At 40.0% G+C, this 15,705-nt stretch overlaps 1 protein-coding gene across 1 annotated transcript; it reads right to left on the bottom strand.

Moving 5' to 3' along the window:
• Nucleotides 1–3,421: 3,421 nt before the first annotated feature.
• MRLN (myoregulin) lies at nucleotides 3,422–15,352 on the bottom strand. Its single transcript, XM_031019138.2, has 2 exons — nucleotides 15,156–15,352; nucleotides 3,422–3,651 (listed from the first exon to the last, which is right to left on the bottom strand). The coding sequence occupies exon 2, from the start codon at nucleotides 3,629–3,631 to the stop codon at nucleotides 3,491–3,493; it is 141 nt and encodes a 46-aa protein (XP_030874998.1). The 5' UTR covers nucleotides 3,632–3,651; nucleotides 15,156–15,352; the 3' UTR covers nucleotides 3,422–3,490.
• Nucleotides 15,353–15,705: the final 353 nt, after the last annotated feature.

Raw genomic sequence — 15,705 nt, 5'->3', positions numbered from 1 at the left:
TCTCACTTTCAGCTGTCAGGATATCCTGCATGAACTTGGGCATTGTACTTAATTCCTTCGGAGCCTGCATCTCTTCATCTGCAAAGTGGAAACATCTCCTAGATCTGTTAGTACAGATTAAATTGCATAATGTATGCAAAACATTTAGCACAGCCCATTCCAACTTCAGCTGTTGCCATTTATGAATTAGGAGGATTCTAGCAGGCAACTTCTGACCTCTCTTCTGAAAGTCTTCAAGGACTGCAGAACTGAGAAGGATGCAAGGCCACTTGAGTTGATACCGAGATTATGAAATTAACAGCATGTAGACACATGAGCTCAGGCATGGCCAGACAATTCATATGTATTAGTGGCATGTTGAAAAAAACACCATCCAGTTCAGCTGGAGGGTTGACTATAACAGTGCTTGTGGACATTAAGTTCTATGAAACTGCACAGAAAACACGTGTTACCTAGTCCAGGCTGCAGACATGCATCCACACAGTGGATATTATTACCATTTATGAGAACAATCCTTTTCCAGTTCTCCTAAAGGAAGTCACGGGTCCCTTACCTCCCAGAGTTACTCCTGTCTTCTTGATGTTTAGGACATCTTAGATTTATATAACTGTTTTCTGTTATGCATTTCTATGTGTTTTGGTTCAGTTCGTTTAAAATTCACAATATTTCTATGCAATATGCAAAGGAGGTAATGCTAATGCCATTTTTGGTTTTTATTCATTCTGTTCTATTTTAATGCAGGAGGAGTGTGAGACCCAGAGAGGTTAAGCAACTTGCCCAGAGGTCACGTATCTGTCCACTAGCCAGACAGTAGGAACACTTAGTTCAGTGAGCTTCCTTCCACATAAATGTTTCTCAAACTGTAGCATGCATATGAATCATGGGATCTGATTACAATGCAGCTTCTGAGTTCAGTAGGCCTGCGGGGGAAGCTAAGGTTCTGCATGTCCAACAGGATCCCAGGACTTGCTGCTCCTGGCAGCCTCCAGAACATCCTCCATAACACCCCAGGCATGTCCTGTCTGCTACTTTACCCAATAGCAATTGTACCCTTTGGGTCATTCATTTTCCCCCACTGGACTGTGAGCTCTGCGGCAGCAGGAAAACTATGCTTACTTCACTTTGACCTGGTTGTTCAGCACCATGCCTGGCAAAAAGGAACTGAAGGCATATTTTTGAACAGTGAAAAAAAAGCAATATATTTCTAATTATAAAGCCAAGACTCTGATTACTTATTGCAAAAAGATATTTTTCAATGTTCCTTTGTTGTCGCAAGTCATATTGTATTTAGTTGTAATTGCCAGGTCCCAAAATAACATCACCAAAGGATCCCTCCTGTGTCAAAGGGTTTAGATCTACACCTCGCCCAGAACTATGCCCGGGCCCAGTGGCAAACAGTCACACTCGCAGGCCAAGGGCATGGGTTATGCGAGGTCATTCTAAGGGCGAGGGGGAAGTGTAGGACAGGTAGGTGACTGAGACCCTCTAACACTCAGCGTGAAGGAAGTCAAGTCTCTTGTGCTCCCACCTGAGGATGCTGATAACACCAATCTATTGCGGCTTCAGTTTTTCCATAAGCCAAGAACTGTGCTACACGCTTTGCATGGTCATCTCATTTCATCCTCTCTACAAACCTATGATACAAGCACTTGTTTTACAGGTAAGGGAGGGGAGACACAGGGCTCTTAAACTGTAAGAGGCAAAGCCCAGATTTGGATGCAGGTAGTCTGGCTTCAGAGTCAATGCTTCTAACCACATTGTCTACTGCCTGGAAGCAGACAGGGGGAAAGAAAAACAATTTCCAGAAGATGGAGTGACTTTACTCTCCTGTCAGTAACTGATAATAGGCCCCAACAAATCCCAAATAGAGGGAAGTGGGGAGAAACCCATTACATCAACAGGACGTGACCCTTGTATCCAAAGGGAAGGGGGTGAATGTATAGTGTAGAAGTAGGATTTTCTGTTACAGCAAATGTTTAAATGGTTTAACTCTGTTTGGCTTATGGTTAAATACACAACACCACTGAAAGGTTAAGTAAGAGTCAGTTAAGTAATAAGTCTCAAAGGTCCCAGATTCCTTTCACACTTCATTAGGCCTCTTATGAAATCTTGCATTAATAATTGGGCCAAATCTGAGAAAATGGTCATCACATGGAGGAAATCAGAATTTTGTGAAGCATGTGTGTCCAACGTAAAAAGCCAGAAAGTCTAAAGGACAGAGTGACCTTTGCTTTTCAGACACTTAAAAAGTCGAAGTTCAACAGTTATATTTTAACACTGTCAGAAAATGAGGAAATGAAGAAAACAAGTAAAGAGAAGGCATTGTCAAGCAGGGTAAATGATCTCTCTTTTTCATAAAAGATTTTTTTTTTTTAAAGATTTTTTATCCATTTATTTGAGAGAGAGAGAATGAGAGAGAGCACATGAGGGGGGGAGGGTCAGAGGGAGAAGCAGACTCCCCGCCGAGCAGGGAGCCCGATGCGGGACCCGATCCAGGGACTCCAGGACCACGACCCGAGCCGAAGGCAGTCGCCCAACCAACTGAGCCACCCAGGCGCCCTTTCATAAAAGATTTTTAAATGTGGAATAAGAAAATAAATAGGGGCAATGCAAAAATACAGCCCTAGGACCTTGAATAAAACATTATTGTGAAAAAAAGCTAAGCTCTGCAGATTGGTTCTTAATCACACTCGTCTTATTATTATTTATATTTGGTGGTAACATAATGTGGATTGTCACTGCCCAAGACCTGGTTCTGCCGCTTCCTCGTTTTGGTCTCAAGCTAGCATAATTCTCCCAACATCCCATTTTTCCTTCTGTAAAATGAGGGCAACATACCTGCCTCTTAGAATTATTGTGAGCCTTACATTAAATGACATAGTGGGAGCATTTAGACCCAAATAGAAAATTGACACACACTGCACCTGTTTTCTCTCCTCTCATGTAAGTTCTATTCTCTATACTCTCTTTACAGTATTTCTATTCCTAACTCTTAAGTTTTTGTTGATAGAAACATAAAATTGTCCAGGGTTCAAAAAAACATACCTACCTCCACACAGATGAGATAAGTGTACAAGCAAATGAGTATAAACTACTGGCATATCGTATGGAAAGATTATCATATGTTAAGCTTGGTGTGTTAAAAATAGAACCAGATAAAATTTCAGGTAGGTATGCATCCTGAAAAAAAAATCACCCATAATTACACTTACAAATTTTAGTCAATCTACCAAATTACAATCATGTTAAAAAGTCAAGAAGTTTTATGAATCAGTAGTGTAGATTTCTGGAGAAAAAACACATTAATTTTTATGATGTTTTATAAACCTTAAGATACTAAACAGTACATGATATTGTTTTGATTGTAATGTCCTTTTGGCTTCTAGAATAACTGGAGATCAAAATAAAATCACTCAACAAATGAAACTACAAATTTTTATTCAGTGGAATTAATGTGAAATTTACATGTTAAGCAAGGGAACTCAGCTCTTTAGGAAGTTATAATGACATATATAATAGACATAAAGTCAACAAAGATAACAAACAAAATTTTTAGAAGTCTTCCAACAATTTCATCTTCTGGACTTGCGGGAATAGTAGTAGACATTAATATCCAGTTTTTACACATCATATCCAGAATGTTCTTGCTCCCTAGGGGGAAAAAAAAAGAGAGAAGTATCCTGAAATAAACATATTTATTATAATCCTGATTCTTTAAATTCAATAGAATATTTGTACTGTAAAGAAACAGTGATGAGGGAACATCTATACACATCTATAAACTAAAATTATTTTCCTCCTAATGAATTAAAATATTTTCCACCCACTCATTTTGACCACATTATGTCATAATCATACATTTCTCTACATGTCAAATATGCCTTTCTTTCTAAAAAGAAACAGCTTGGGACGCCTGGATGGCTGTCGGTTAAGCGTCTGCCTTCGGCTCAGGTCATGATCCCAGGGTCCTGGGATCGAGTCCCGCATCGGGCTCCCTGCTCAGGGGGGAGCCTGCTTCTCCCTCTGCCTGCCGTTCCCCCTGCTTGTGCGCTTGCTCTCCCTCTGTCTCTCTCTCTGACAAATAAATAAATAAAATCTTAAAAATAAATAAATAAAAAGAAAGAAATAATAACCATCCAATAAAATGATGGTTATTACAACTATGAAATAATAAAAACACAGCTCAAGGAACTATCAGACTGACCATCCTCTTGTCATGTTATCAGTAATTAGTTTTTTATGAAATCTCATCTACAAAGTCATCATCTCTATTGGCATCCGTGAAATTGTCCTTCTTCCCACCTGTATGGGCAGCATCACGAGGAAATGAGAATTTGAAGACATGGAAAAAGGCAGGTGATAAAATGTTTTTTTAATTAAACAACAAAAGGTCTTTTTCATTGTCTTGATCTTTCCTCAAGGTTCTCTCTCATTATTTTGGTCACTGAATAAGATATTCAAACATTTAATTTCCTCCACGTTTCTGTGTTAATCAAACAGTTTTTACAAATAACAGGAATTTCATAAAGTATTATGGAATTTTAAAAGGTACTAATGTGAGCTCTGTGTAGCACACTGTTGGAACATTCTACCGAATGCCTGTCAGGTAGGGAGTTTAGAACCATTCTGAACTCCTTTTTCAGGAATGCAAGGTCAAATAAATCCAACAATTTTCAAAGACTTGCCTCAAAGTTCCTTTTATACACCCAAAAAGGAGCGTCAATACATTTTAAAAGTGGCAGTGTTAGGGTAGAAGAATATTTTTTGCTATTTTCACTCAAAAACCAAAAAGGCAGGTTGAATTGTGAGAGGGAGGGGAAGAGATGAGGTTTGGATGGTTTTGTCTTCTCCCAATTTAGCAATCTTGGTTAAGTTCTGTGATAACTAGCCCCATTCCTGGAGGAGGGAATGGCAGGCCCCAAATTACACAGCACTCACTGGCAAAGTAAACACCTAGAATTTCCCTGACATTCAACGATTCCTTTTGCCTATGTTTCAGAAACAAGGAGTGAGAATAATCCATGGGTTTGCTAAGTATTTCCTTCACTCCTATGGCCGTGGCCTCCAGCTCATGTTTCTTTAATCTGTGCTCTGAGGGGCACCTTTACTTTCCTCCAACAACAGCAAGAGACCAAAATAGGAAGTGTGGGAAAGACCAGAGAGCTGGTAGGGACTGATGAGTGAGTAGAAACCCGTTTCCCACCTGACTTAATCCCAGGTAGTGGTAGTTAACCCTGCTCCTTAGTGTTCACTCCCTAAGCTCTTGCTAGAACAAAATGCATTCAGACAGGTGGTCTCTTAGCAACCTTGGTCCCTGTGTCAAAGCACATTAAAAAGGTTTTATTGCATAGTGAGATAGTATACAAGGAGATAGTATACAAGGAGCAGAGAGGCTGCTAAAATTACTTTCAAAGAAGTCAGGAAGATGTCAAAGAGCGGACTTCTGAAAATATGACACTTTAATTTTAATTTATCACAGATTTGTGCAGCTAAACACTGAAATTTTAACAGATAGGTTAAACTGAATTCTAGGGTTTTCCTGGCAGGGCAAACATTCATCATGTCTTTTAAACAATACTTCTCAGGGGGTGGGGGAATGGGAGAAATGTTGTTGAAAGATACATACAACTAGTAAGAAAGTTCTAAAGACCTAATACCCAGTACAGTGATTATAGACAAAAAAACTATACTATAAACATTAAACTTGCTAAGAGACTAGGTTTTAATTGTTTTCAACACGAGAAGAAATGATAATTATGTGATGTGATAGAGGTATTAGCTAATACTACTATGGCAATCATACTGCAATATAAAAGTATCAAATCAGTATGTCCTACACCTTAAACTTATGCAGTGTTGTAGGTCAAACACAACTGAATCAAAAAATCCCCTAAAAATTATTTTAAATATATTTGCTTAATATCTTCTATGACAGCATACAAAACTTCACCGTCTACGAAAGACCATAGTTCATGTGATTGTATGTCTGCTATAAATTCTTTTTTTATAAAGATTTTATTTATTTATTTGACAGAGAGAGAGAGACACAGAGAGAGAGGAAACACAAGCAAGGGGAGTGGGAGAGGGTGAAGCAAGCTTCCCACCGAGCAGGGAGCCCGATGCGGGGCTCGATCCCAGGACCCTGGGACCATGACCCGAGCCGAAGGCAGACGCTTAATGACTGAGCCACCCAGGCGCCCCATGTCTGCTATAAATTCTTAAGGTTTAAAATTTTGTATCACTTTTATGAACAAATTAGAAAGTGCAGGAGTAAATTTATTACAAAAGACCAGGCTATAAAATTTAGGAATAAATGGAAGATTATTTATCCAATAAAATGATGGTTATTACAACTATGAAATAATAAAAACACTACTTAGAAAGTTATGTTTAAATATTTACATATGATTAAAACCCTTACCTTACGACCACCCATTACACTCCTAGGTATATACTGGGTGCATGGATATCCACACCAGGACACACATTGCTCATAATATTCTCCACTTAGAAACAACCCGAGTGCTGCATGGAGCACTGGGTGTTATGCACAAACAATAAATCATGGAACACTACATCAAAAACTAATGATGTAATGTATGGTGATTAACATAATAAAAAAATTCTCAAAAAAAAAAGTCATAAAAAGCAAGAAAAAAAAAAAGAAAGAAACAACCCGAATGCCCATTAGCAGATAAACAGATAAATTCATATAATGGAATACTACACAATACTGAAAATTAAGCTACAGCTACATACAAAAGCAGGGGTAAATTTTACAATCATAATATTGAAGTTTTAAAAAGCAAGGCACCAAAAGGGCGCATGGGTGGCGCATTTGGTTAAAGCAACCAACTCTTGGTTTTGGCTCAGGTCATGATCTCAGGGTTGTGAGATTATGCCCCCTCGGGCTCTGCACTCAGTATGGAGTCTGCTTGAGCTTCTCTCCCTCTCCCTCTCCCTCTGCCCCTCCCCCTGCACCCTATCTCTAAAATAAATAAATCCTTTTTTAAAAGTGTGCAGTTTAGGGGTGCATATGTGTATGGCAACAGTGTAGGAGGTAAATTTATCAAGAAAAGCAAGGGATTGGCTACCATACATCAGGATGGGGTGACTTCAGTGAGGGTAAGGGGGGGGATAGGCGGGATGAGGAGCTGCCAGCGCTGTTTAATTTCTTGTCCTGGGTGGTGGTTACACTGGCGATCACTTTATAACCACTTGTTAGACTGTACATATAAGCTTTATGTGCTTTTCTGCATGTATGTGAAACTTCACAACTGAAATATGAGGAAAAAAACCCAGAAATATCTACAAACGATCACAGAGGCCAAGTTTGGAAGGAAGGACTATATGTGATTTTTTTTATCCTTGCTGTTTCCATTTCTTGATTTTCATTTAAAAAGACATTGCTTGCTTATATAACTTTAGAAAATAAAGAAACTAGTTTCAAAATTGCCAGTCCTCTTCCTTCTCCATATATACAAAATTGACGTATACTGATTTTATTTTGCCAAACCAATCATTGAAACAAGTATGAACTGGGGAAAATTAGATTTATCCATGAAACATTACAAATTACATATTTTCAATTAAAATGTTTCGCTGATAAACTTAACTTTTCTTGAGTTCATTTTAAGTCTCTTTTGCTAAAGAACATATTCTTGTCTCGTTCAAAATGCTCATGATCAACAGGAATATGGGTGGTTCCTGTTTGGTTCTTCAACTTGATGATAGATCTGCTTTTAGATCTAAATCATTGGAAGGACACAGACTTGTATCATCACAAGCTTATTAACGTGCTCAGATTTTACTGTGGATTAAAATTATGAGTGTCACTGCACTTTGATTTATGTTTTGTTTAATTCTTACTTAGCTGGGCACTTTGTAATCAGGTGTTTTTTTTCTTTGGGATTGGAGGGACATTCTTTTTTGGGGGAAAAGCTATTTAGAAGCAGCAGTTTTCAGGGGAAGAAATGATTCCTAGTGTTTTTTATTGGATACAACATGCACCAAAAATACAAATTTCAAACAAATTAGGACACTTTTAAGAGTATGATAGAACATACTGAGCGTGACTATTTCAAGACCATGGTCTTATCTTGAATGTAGTATTTAAAAATCATAACTAAAATAACCTCCAATTTTTGATATAAGACATCCCAGATTATTTTGGGCCTAATAATAGTTCATGTCGAAATTTCAGATGACTGCAAATAATTTATTGTCTCATTTGCAATGCTTCTACCTACCTTTCTTTTCCCTATTTCCAGAAGGCACTGGGAATCAATTTATTATTTTATAGAATGTTGTACTGAAAATACTCTCTTATCTAGTTTTTAAGATTTGTATTTATTTTGTCTTTTGACTCCAGGAAGAGTCCAAATAATCTAATTCAAAGTGACCCGTTCATTGTTTATCGAGTGGTTGAATAGTGGTATCCCACAAAGGAAGCTGGACAAATGGAGAGTAGCAATAAACTTTGGTCTCTGGGAGTTGAATTTCACTGTATTCCCTGTTCTTCCTCTTGCCATCAGCTTGTAGGCTCTTGCCTTTAAAACCTTTACAGTCTTGTTTTTATATAAAATGGGGCTTCTCAAATCAACTCTGACTTCTGCAACCATAAGAAGAGTGGATTTGCTAAATGGCTTGCCCCTCCCCGCTGTGAGACCTCACCATTTTTTCAATTTCTCTCAACCTCTATTATTTCCCCTCATTAGGCATGGATTCTTGTCAAGACAAAGAACAGAACATACTTTGGAAAGTCTCCTTTTCAGTCAAAAGAAAAACACTTTTCAGTGGATTCAGGTTTGTAGTCTTAAACTCTTGAGTCATATTTCAAAAATATTTCCTTTTTTGACAAGAATTTGTTCCTCCTACTCTTGTTTCCATCAGTATCTAATGCTCAAGATAATATTGAACAAAGTTCCCTAGAGACACATGTTGGAAAATGACACATAATTGAAATCTGTCCCTTTTTACCTAATAGGTCATTCAAGTAAAGTACAATGATTACCATTTATTGAGGGGCTAGCATGTGCCAGGCTGTGGTTATGTGCTTTTAGAACATGGGGCAATTACCCAAGGCCACTCTGTGTTCTGTGCTGGATCCTAGATTCTACTAACCCAGGACTCCAGGTGGCACCATCTTTCAACTACATAGATTTATTAATATTTTCAAACAAAAAGTTGCTTTTGAAAAGATCTGTATTACAATGGAAATTGACCATACTGAAATGGAAATATCCACATGTAATTATTAACCGCCATTCTTCCTCTTCGGTCCTGGCTCCTTTGTGTGTCTGTGAAAGGCTGGTTGAATAATGTGAAGGACAGTCTTGCAATGACTCTTCTGGGAGAGACAACCCCGAATTTGCTGGGATATCTATACAACAGCCAGCTGTTCATTTACTCACATCAAAATAATCTGCTCTTTGTAAATGGGACATTCACAGACCACCAATGTGAGCTTACTCTAGCAACCAGGTTTGCTGAAAGTACAGGTTTTTTTAATCTATTTATTAGCTTTTTTATTTGCAATTTTATTCTTGTTTATTATTACTTTGTTATCTACCCACTGATCAGCATTTGACTGACAAGTTTTTCCCTTTGACCTCCTTAACATTAGCTGAAGAAATAACAAGAATGTTTTCAGGACATGGTGGTTGAACGATGGGTCTGGAATCAGACTGATGGGGTCTCACTCAGATCTGCTACTTACCATGAGACCTTGGACAAGTTACATGAACTCTCTGTGCCTTAGTTAGCACTTCTATAAAATGGGGATGAAAATAATAGTACCTGTTTATTAGGGCAGTATGAGAATTAAACGAGATGATATTGTGCTTAGCAAGTACACATAATAAGCAATGGTAAATATTATTATAATTATAATCTAGCATATTACTTCCTAGATGGTATCCTTGAATGAGTCATTCTTCTCGGCTCTCTTTAAACACCTAAGCACACAAAACTGTCACACACCTTTGAAACCCAGTGTTACCTCTTCTGTGATCTAGCCTGACTTCCTCAGGCAGAATTTAAGCCAGCTTGTCTGTACCATATTTCAACTCACTACACTGTTTTATGGTTGTTTGCATATACCACCCCATAGACTGCAGATGTCTTACTAGAAAGTAAGGATGGCTTTACCCACCCTGGATCCCAATGCCTCACAGTATCTGACATCAATCCATTTTCAACAAATATTGCTTTTATAACTGCATGTAAAGTGGAAGCTTTTTCAGAAGACCGGAAGGTCATTTTGTTTAAATGACAATTACAACAGGAAAAACACATACATTAAGTCTACCTTTTTTAGCAAATATTTAAAAAGTAAAATCCCAAGTTGGGTGCTTTCTATATGGAAAATGTCTCTTTTAAAGTTTATGTTCAATAAAATTATCTTTTAGAAACTTCAGAAATCATATGGGAGTTATGTCTTGTTGTTTTTGCTTCTGTATTTGTTTTTTGCTTGTAATTAGGGAACCAAGACAAGTTGCTGGAAGGCAACAAAAATTTGGCACCAGCAATATGGGATTTTAGGATAGGAACGTCCTGTTAGGATGCCTACAGTTTCTACGGCATAATGAAGACTTGTCCCCTGAGGACTCTAGAAATGGACGCTGGTGTGGCAGGCCAGGAGACTCTTCAAATTTGAGTCATTCAGAAGTTAACTAAAAACTCAGGCCTATTCAAAAGTAAATGGGTTTTGTGCATTATGTAAGTTTCTAAAATTTGAGTTCAAATTGCACTTTTTGAACTAGTTAAGGCCCCATTAGATTCTGCCCAAAGCTGAATTATGTGAGAAAGGAAATTTAACACAGATCTGAGAAATTAATTCATCAGTGATACGAGTCTTGTATGAGAGAAAGCTTGTTGAATGAGAATCATAATAATGGCATGTGGCTTTACACTTAAATGACTGCCGGCATGATCGTTGTACCTTGTTTCCTGCTTGAGATAGGATTTCAAAGAGATTTTTCTCTTTCCAGCTAAGGAAAAACAACAGTAGTGAAAGGTCTGAAATACGACAGAAATGTTGGCACTGGAAAAGATATTTGCGATTTGGAAACTTCCCAGTGGACCAACGAGGCCCAGAGAAGGTCAGGAAGTATAGCGATTTGTCTGGGGCTCCACAGCTACACTTCTTCACAACCACCATCACGATGGCCGCAGCCATTTTTTGACATTTGAGATAAATTGGATTCTGCATTTCACTCGCTTATTGGGAGACATTCTACCTTCATCACCTCCAACTTCTCTGATTCGGGCCAAGGTCAGACCAAAGAGTCCAAAATAAAGGAAGTCACAAGCGAAAACTGAAACACTTGGCAGGTCAGAGCTTGACAAAGTGGACTTCGACTGAGGACAAAAACATGTGCTTGGTCACAGATGGTCAGTCAGCAAAGTGGAGCGAGGAGCGAGCATAGGTTTTAGAGCCAGACCGAACTGGTTTTAGATCCTGGTTCCAGCTGGTGTGGCCCTGTAGCCTCAGACCTGGCACTTAACCTCACCTGCTACCCAGAGATAATATTGGTCTTGCAGGGAATTGAAAGGATTTTATTCGCAACTATCACTAGGAAGGGCCTACAAATGCTTTGATTTTAATCACATAAAACCTGATACCGTGAGTAATTAGCACTCCTATTTCCTTAGTGGGAGAAACTGAAGAGCAGAGATGTTAAATAAACTAGTTCAGGTCACACGCCAGGGATAACCGGGGATTTGAATGAAGGTCTGTCTGGCTCCACAACCTTCGCCACTGGGGTATCTCAGGATCGGTAAAAAGGGAAGCCAAGAGCCCAGCATGCTGCCTGGTGCTTGAGCAAACAGTGGTTGTTACAGTGAAGCAGCGAATCAGAAACATGGCCTCTTCCCCGCCACCCAACGCGGGGGAAAGAGAAGAGTAGTGACTCGGATGGATGAGAGCAAACAAGTCTAGAGGTGGCAAGGGGAAGTGGAGGCAGGCAGGCGTGCAGGTGTGTGGGCTGGATTACCTGGCAGCACTCACGGGGGTCCCCCCCAAACCCCCCGGGGGCTGGGGGGCTCCCCGACCTGCGTGGATCTCCTCTACTTCTCTTCAACTGTCCCTCTAATGCTTTCTTTCTGGGTCAATGCCTGTGTGGGTGGGGCCTTCCCGGGCCATCTTGACCATGCCTCGAATGTTGTAAGTAAATATCTTGCCCTAAAATGAATCATTTTTCTACACATGAACAAACATCTCCTCTTAATCATCCACTGCCAAGACTTCTGAAGGTTGAGATTTCCCACTGGCACATTCCTGCCCCAAATAGGAGATTGTGCATTGCCCCCAAGAAGACATAAATTGCCCAGTTACAGGCACTTAACATTAAGAAATCTTCTGGAACCAAAATAATCAAAATGTTATCAACCTGTCAGGTTCCCCAACTCTCTCCATGAATCACAGCTGTTGTGCCCTCTTACAAGGCCAGATGAACTGCCCAGAGTCTGGCTGGGGACCAGCTCTGCAAGGTTTCGGGAGGAAGCCCCAGCACAGGTTTGTCCTGCCTTGGTGTGAGGAAGCAGGAGTGAGACTGAGGGTGTGTGTTTGTGAGGTCTGTGTTTTTTATCTGCAGAATTCATACAGCCAAGCGAGGGCCACTCCAGGCTGGGGGCTGGTGAGTGGAAGAGAGTGGAGACTGTCTGAGCCTGTTGGAGTTCTAAACAGCATCTGGCAAAACTTTTCAAACGACTTTCTGCAACACACAACCTGCATAAACTCCCTGGTGGCAATTTTGGATTCATTAAGGTGCAGATTTTATTTCTGAAACCAGTTAAGTGTTTTATGGAGTCAAGTTTAGCTGAGAAGGTAGATGGCTAGGGGGAGAACAGAATCTTAAGTTAAATGAAAGTCTGCGACCTTTTTAAAGACAGAATTGTATTTCCAGCATTTAACACAGGGCTTAGAAGAAAATAGGTGCTCAATAAAAAGTAATTGGGGGCGCCTGGGTGGCTCAGTTGGTTAAGTGTCTGTATTCGGCTCAGGTCATGATTTCAGGGTCCTGGGATCGGGCCCCATGTCAGACTCCCCACTCAGTGGGAAGTCTGCTTCTCCCTCTCCCTCTGCCCCTCCCCCGATCAAATAAATAAATAAAATCTTGATAAAAAACAAAAAACAAAATGTAACTGGGGATGTGCGGGTAGAGGGCTGAGGATGAGATGCAGCTTTTACGGTGCTGTTCTTCTACGCCTCACTAGCTCATTACTTAGAAGGTGAACCTTGGGAGGAATGCTGAAAATCCCTGAATCATTTTCTAAAAATTTACAGCCTTCCAAAGGGAAGTCTAACCAGCAATGCTCGTTTTGGGGGGATCATTTTTGGGTGTGAAGGCTCTGTGGAATCTGGGCCCTATCTGTCTTCTGTCTGTGCATCTCATGTACCATGGAGCAGCCCGTTCTGACTTGTGCCCGAGTTACTCACAAAATGACTTCTTTCTCCTACTATATTCAGAGCTTACTGATGCCTTGCTAACCTAGCACAATGTTTTGCACGCAGTAGGAATTAAATAAATGTCTGCATAATCAAAGCTTATGGAGGAAAGCAAAAATCTCATCTCCTGAGTTACAGGGGGACACTTTGGGAAGCAGGTACTCTTTGAGACAACCCTCCTGTCTGTCTCCTCCAGGCACAGAATTAATCTAGCAATGAGAAGCAACCAGTCCCTTCTAACCATAGAAACACATAACCAAAAGACAAATTTTAGAATACTGGTAAAGCAGGCAAGTTTATTAAAATACTAGCTTACACTTTGAAATTTTCTGGGAGGTTTGTCATCTTCTTTGATCTTAGCTGTAGCCTAATGTCCTGAACTGCTAACCATATGCCCCAGCGTCGACCTCCACACAGCCTGCCCATCCTAAAGATGAAACCAATTATTGTCTCTACCATTTAGTTTTTTAATTCTTTCTTTTTTTTTTTCTTCCAAGATTTAATTTAAATTCAAGCTAGTTAACATAGAGTGTAGTTCTGGTTTCAGGAGAATTTAGTGATTTATCACTTACATAAGACACCCAGTACTCATCACAACACCTGCCCTCCTTAATGCCCGTCACCCATTTAGCCCAGCCCCCGCCCACCTCCGTCCATTGTCTCTACCATTTAGATTAATGTCTTCTGTTAAAGACCACATTGAGGGCTCTAGATTTGAGTGTGAAACAAACAAGAGATGACTAAGAAGATTCAGGAGAAATTCAAATGAGGGATTTCATAAATAATGTTAGTATACTTGGCCACTTATATACATTATGAGTAAACCCCATTCCCCTATAAAAGAGGTCATTATGACTCTCATTTTACAAATGAGGAAACTGAGGCCCAGAGAGGTTGAGTGCTTGCTTAAACTCACACAACTGGTTAGTGCTCCAAGCCAGGGCTCCACACCAGGCCAGCATCTGCCTCCTTCCAGTTCGCTGTAATGCCTCCCTTAAATGTGTTATTTAGAAGCCTGATGCACATGTTCAAGAGCATGGAATATAGGTAACAAAAGCAGGAAGCTGCGTTAGTCCCCGGTCCTGAAGAATGACTGGATTGTCTGGTTTCAGCGGAGCTCACAAGGACCGAGCAAGTCCTCCTTTTCCAGACAGAAAACACAGTGACCTACTTTTCAGGACTCTCAGAAGCAACCATTATGAAGGAGGCTGCAAAGAAAAGCCTTCGGCAAAGAGAAAACAAGAAAGCGATGAACCACTGGAACAAGGCAGGTGCCCTGTCTGAATGGAAGCTCCAGCAGGGGAGACCGACAAGACCCCCATCTCCGGTGCAGCCCTCCGTGCATATACTTGCCCTGGGTGAGAGTTCTCTCCACAATCACTGGAGCGGCGGGAATACCAAGCATGCCACCAGGTGTGGTCAAGTAATTTAGGAATTATTAATCCCTTGCTTCTTCTCCTGCCTTTACTTAGCCAGAAGGAAATGAGAGATTGTAAACACTGTAAATTCTAATTCGTTCATCTGTCGTGCAAGCGCCTCATACAGATGGGAGGGAGGTTGAAGCAGAGTGAGGGAAATTGGCTTTAGGAGTCTAAGTTTTGGCTTACTATATTCTCCCCCTACCAGAGGCAAACAGGAGTTATGCTAAACTTTCCTCCCACATCGACATTGTAAAATGCCATATAGTTTAAAGAGCCAAACTTACTGTTGAGGGACTCGATAATTGAAGTCCAAAGTCAAGGAGATGATCTCTCTTCTCTTTTGTGAAAAACACCATATGCTCTTGGGTGGATCAGGAGACTCGCTGGGCTGTTATTAATAACTGGCTTACAGCTTTATGAAGAAACATGAGCCAGACTGTCACGGGAGGATGCAAGTGGAAAGGAAGGAACTGACAGGCACAGGTGGGATAAATTATAACAAAAATATACTTAGGCCCACACAGGAACTCAAACAACCCGTGAGAAGGGGACCAGCTCCCCCTCCCCAGCAATCAATAGAACCTTATGTCAAATGTTCTAAGAATTAAACAATAACTAATAAGAATACTGTTTTACTCTCTGGGAGAACACCATGACTCATTTAGTGTTATACTATCCTTTGTTCTTCTGAGTGATTCTTTTCCATGGATATCTGAATACAAATTTATACATTTTGCCTGGTTTACTTTGACTTCCCCCTGTTTTTAAAATATATAAACAAATGGATCTTCAAATGCACATTATCATTTTGAGATTTATTTACCTGTGAGCATA

Source organism: Leptonychotes weddellii, chromosome 6 (genome assembly GCF_054177405.1).
Source record: "Leptonychotes weddellii isolate Sample4059 chromosome 6, ASM5417740v2, whole genome shotgun sequence".
NCBI classification, from domain to species: domain Eukaryota; kingdom Metazoa; phylum Chordata; class Mammalia; order Carnivora; family Phocidae; genus Leptonychotes; species Leptonychotes weddellii.
This window is presented reverse-complemented; position numbering and strand designations above follow the sequence as displayed.

Bases quoted from the DNA above. Each gene is read 5' to 3' on its own strand.
- MRLN (XM_031019138.2), bottom strand. From the start codon at position 3,631: ATGATGTGTAAAAACTGGATATTAATGTCTACTACTATTCCCGCAAGT.